Source organism: Carya illinoinensis, chromosome 11 (assembly GCF_018687715.1).
Source record: "Carya illinoinensis cultivar Pawnee chromosome 11, C.illinoinensisPawnee_v1, whole genome shotgun sequence".
Classification (NCBI taxonomy): Eukaryota; Viridiplantae; Streptophyta; class Magnoliopsida; order Fagales; family Juglandaceae; genus Carya; species Carya illinoinensis.
In genome coordinates, this window is record NC_056762.1 from 38,075,255 (window position 1) to 38,080,327 (window position 5,073).

At 34.2% G+C, this 5,073-nt stretch overlaps 1 protein-coding gene across 1 annotated transcript; it reads left to right on the forward strand.

The window, feature by feature from the left end:
• Positions 1-652: 652 nt before the first annotated feature.
• Positions 653-3,272, forward strand: LOC122280949 (geraniol 8-hydroxylase-like). Its single transcript, XM_043092091.1, has 2 exons — positions 653-1,655; positions 2,535-3,272. The coding sequence occupies exons 1-2, from the start codon at positions 762-764 to the stop codon at positions 3,138-3,140; spliced, it is 1,500 nt and encodes a 499-aa protein (XP_042948025.1). The 5' UTR covers positions 653-761; the 3' UTR covers positions 3,141-3,272.
• Positions 3,273-5,073: the final 1,801 nt, after the last annotated feature.

Here is a 5,073-nt window from a genome sequence, read left to right on the forward strand (position 1 = left end):
TTTAATTCGCTTCATGTCTATGGAGGAAAAGTAGTTTTCTTGAGGTCCGCAAAATACTTTTGTTAAGAGCAGTAGCATTCGGTGATGGATAAATATAGCTATGGCCACCGAACATATATAGTAGAAAGACGAATCACCCTTTCTAGAATGATGAGTAGTTGTAGCGCCACCGAAAATTCTACACCTTTTGTCTACCGAACAGCGTAAACTTCTTTATTTTATTTTATTTTTATTTCTTTTTTTTTTTCCAAACATTTTTTAAGCCTGTTTAAACATTTAAAAAATAAATAAATAAAACAGAAAATTATTAATTAGAAAACATTTCCTTAATTATTAAATAAAAAATAAATTTAAAAAATTCTTTATAAAATAGGTGTATACTTTTTCAAGGGCTTTATCATTTTTCTAGAAAGATTACCCCCTGCGCGCAAACTTCATTTGCTTTGTTATAGTTTATTAAATGAGATTTGTTACTAGTACTCATTACTTTAATACACTACATTTATTTTTATTTTATTTTATATTATTAAAATTATCTGAATTTTTTATTTATCTTTTACATATTTAATAAGAAAAAATATTAAAAAAATATATAATATATAGAGACGATGAGGAGAATGCTTTTTTATCAAATTATTAATCTCGATCGTCCTTGCTTTCTAGCAACAAGACAAAAACCCTCGTCCTTATAATAGTCCTGGTTTCGTCATTGTAATTTGCTCTCTCTCTTTTACTATCAGAATATCATATACCTAGGAAAGATGGATTTGTTCAACACTTTGCTATGTCTTTGCATCACCTGGGTCATCATCCAAGCCTTCCGCATAGTTCGAAGCAGCACTGCAACTCCGAAAAAGCTTCCACCAGGTCCAAAACCATTTCCAATAATCGGAAACCTCTTGGATATGGGTGACAAACCCCACAAGTCCCTGGCCATGCTTGCCCAGATTTATGGCCCCATCATGAGCCTAAAGCTAGGCCAAGTAACAACAATAATCATTTCGTCGGCACAGATGGCAAAAGAAGTCCTTCGAACGCATGACCAACAGCTGTCCAGCCGAACAATCCCGGACGCACTCCGAGCCTACAAACACGACGAGTTGGGGATGGCATGGATGCCAGTTTCGACCCAGTGGAGGAAACTTCGCAAAATCTGCAATGGCCAGCTATTCTCCAACAGTGCACTCAATGACAACCAAGATGTCCGGCGGATGAAACTGCAAGAGCTCCTTGCCGAGACTCATCAAAGCAGTCTAACCGGCGAGGCAGTAGATATTGGCAGGGCGGCCGTCAAGACTACGCTTAACCTGTTATCAAACACAGTATTTTCGTTGGATTTGGCCAATTCGGATTCTGACATGGCTGGAGAGTTCAAGGAGATTGCAGGGGATATCATGAGGGAGGTAGGGAAACCCAACTTGGCAGATTATTTTCCTCTGCTTAAGAAAATCGATCCACAAGGTGCAAGGCGGCGCCTGACAGTTCACTTTTCAAAGTTAATAGACATCTTTGATCGCTTAATTAGCCGGAGGTTGCAGTTGAGGAAAGTGTCTGGTTATCACGTCACGAAAAATGATATGTTAGATACCCTTCTCAATATCAGTGATGACAACAGTACGGAGTTGGACAAAACTACGATAGAAAGCTTGTTCGTCGTATGTACCACCACCATTACTCTTTCTTTTTACCTGTCGCGTTTTTCTTTTCTTCTCTCTCTCATCGTATTGTTTAGTGTTTACTTGGATTTTCAGATGAAAAATGATAAACACGTTACATTCTATAATATTTTACACAATGATATTTAAAAGAAAGAGTATTTTTATAAACTACCTTATAAAATTAACGTAATTTTATAAAATTATCCTTATTTTATAACATATGTTTTGTAAATTATTGTAAAATATATTACATGTAAATCATTTCTCTTTTCAAATTGGCCCGGACATAGAAATCCGTACGAATTTCGTGCACAAAGGCCCTTTGTAAGAAATTGCCTGAATTTAACTTTTTCCTTAATTTCAAGAATTGATTTTTACTTTTATTTTTTGCATGTTTACTTCAAATTTAAATTGAACAATTGTTATACCTACATTGAGTTATATAATAACTTTTTGACATAAATCATACCATACAAAAAATATATATAAATATTTGTAGTGTTTTAACGTGTGGAAGTTTGTGTAGTTCTTTTGAAATAATTTGAGAATTATTTTTTTAAAATAAGTTACAAAATTTGCATAACCTAAAACTGTATATTATATTACTTTTATACTTGATCGGTATTCTATCATTAAAAATCTTGTTGTTTTAAATTTTATTTAAAAGTGTATTCGGTTGATTAGGCCTCATTTGATTACACAAATAAGATAAAAGTTAAATAAAATATTATTAAAATTAACTTTTTAATATTATTTTTATTTTAACATTTTAAAAAAATAAATTATTTATTATATTTTATATAAAAAAAATAACATCTTCATCCATCCTAATATGGAAAGAAAATTTTTTTAAACTTTTTTGGTGTTTTGGATCAGGACCTATTTGTTGCGGGCACCGAGACAACCGCAACCACAGTGGAATGGGCAATGGCAGAACTACTCCAAAACCCAGAGGCGTTGTCGAAAGCCAAAGAAGAGCTGAAGCAGGTAATTGAGAAAGGCAAGCCAATAGAGGAATCAGATATTGCACGGTTACCTTACTTACAAGCCATAGTCAAAGAAACGTTCAGATTGCACCCAGCAATTCCATTTTTACTACCTAGAAAAGCCGATGCAGACGTAGAAATCAATGGCTATGTCATCCCAGAGGGTGCACAATTGCTAGTGAATGCATGGGCCATAGGCCGAGACCCAAGCTTATGGGAAAATGCAAGTTCATTTATGCCAGAGAGGTTCTTGGGATCTGATATTGATGTTAAAGGTCAGAACTTTGAGCTTGTACCATTTGGTGGTGGAAGAAGAATATGTCCTGGTTATCCTTTGGCGATGAGAATGCTGCACTTGATGTTAGGTTCTCTTATCCACAACTTCGATTGGAAGCTTGAAGATGGAGTGAAAATCGAGGATGTGAGCATGGAAAATAAGATTTCCTTAACGTCACAGATTGCTCACCCACTTAGAGCTATTCCTATTCCAGTCTAAGTTTAGTAGCAATGGATATCATGTATGTGGTGACTTATGTTTTCATTTATTTTGTCTGCTTTATTTGTATTTTGTTGTAAAATAACATTGTTGTAAAATAAATTGTATGACCACCTTGAGCTAGCCGTCAAATGCATAGTGCATAGTACTAGCATAGTGAGTTGGCCAACATATGCATAGTGCATAGTACTAGCATAGTGAGTTGGCCGACATATGCATAGTGCATAGTGCTAGCATAGTGAGCAAGCATAGTCCCCTTTATACGCCTATATATATCGTTGAATTCTTTAAGAAATTCATAAGTTTTATAACTTCTCTGAGCTCTATCTCTCTCTCTCTCTCTCATTTCGATAATTTCATAACACGTTATCAGCACGAAAGTTCTGACGATCTTGAAGCTAATAGTCTTCTACTTTAAGTAAGTTTTTCAATATATTTTTGTAGTTTTCAAAATAAATATGAAATGTTAAACATACTTATGTTCCTGATTTATATATGTAGAAAATGTCAAATCTTACAAAATTGGAATTCGTTGCTCTTGACATTTCTGGAAAAAATTATTTATCTTGGATCGTTGATGCTGAGATCTATCTGGATGCAATGAACCTGGGAGATACAATTAAAGAAGGAAATCAAGGGTCCCTGCAGGACCGTGCTAAGGCAATGATTTTCCTTCGGCACCATCTTCATGAATAATTAAAAACTGAGTATCTAATGGTGAAAGATCCACTTATTTTGTGGAATGATTTAAGGGAGAGATATGAATACCAGAAAACTGCAATCCTCCCAAAAGCTCGTCATGATTGGATGCACCTGAAGTTTCAAGACTTCAAGAGAGTTAGTGAGTATAACTCTGCACTCTTTAAAATTAGCTCGCTATTGAAATTATATGGTGAAAAAGTCACTGATGATGACTTGTTAGAGAAGACATATACTACTTTTCATGCCTCGAATGTGCTCCTGCAGCAGTAGTATCGAGAGCGAAAGTTCAAGAAATATTCTAAACTTATATCTTGTCTTCTATTAGCTAAGCAAAATAATGAGTTTTTATTAAGAAATCACCAGTCACGTCCTACTGGTTCTATATCATTCCCTGAAGTGAATGGTACTAGATTTACATCATTTCCAAAAGCGAATGGTGCATCTTTTCAAAGAAAAAGAGGGTGTGGACGTAGTAAGAAAAACTATAGAAGTGGAGGTCCTAGAAGTGACCACACTAAAAGGGATAATAATAGATATACACCGTACCACCAGAAGTGGTTCAACTCAGAGAAGGGCAAAGGTCCTCAAAATAAATTTTTAAAGAAAGATGAAGATGGATGCCATAGATGTGGTATGACTGGACAATGGGCTCGTACCTGTCGTATAGCTAAGCACTTGGTTGACTTATACCAATCTTCTATAAAAGAAAAAACAAAGAAATTTGAAACAAATTTTGCTGAACCATCATATGCTTTAAATTCTATAGATGGAGAAGATATTACAAGCCTTGATGTTTCTGATTTCTTTGAGGATTCTAGTGGTAGAGTTGATCATGGAAGTGTTCCTTTTTAATTAATGTATTTCCTTTATATTATTGTAAAATATTTTTATTCTGCAATGTGTTTTTAGTAATGAAAGTTTTATATATTTTGTAGAATCATGAGTCTTATTTATGAACTTTCTATCTCCGAGATGAATAATAAAGATGTATGTCTGACTGACAGTGCTACAACTCACACAATTCTTAAGGATAAAAAATATTTTCAAAATCTAATATTGAGTAAAGCCTATGTTCATACCATTTCCGGTTCATCGAATCTAATTGAAGGTTCCGGAAGAGCTTATATTGTGTTGCCTAATGGCACCAAATTTTGTATTAATGATGCTCTATTTTCTTCACAATCCAGAAGAGATTTATTAAGTTTTAAAGATATACGTCGTAATGATTGTC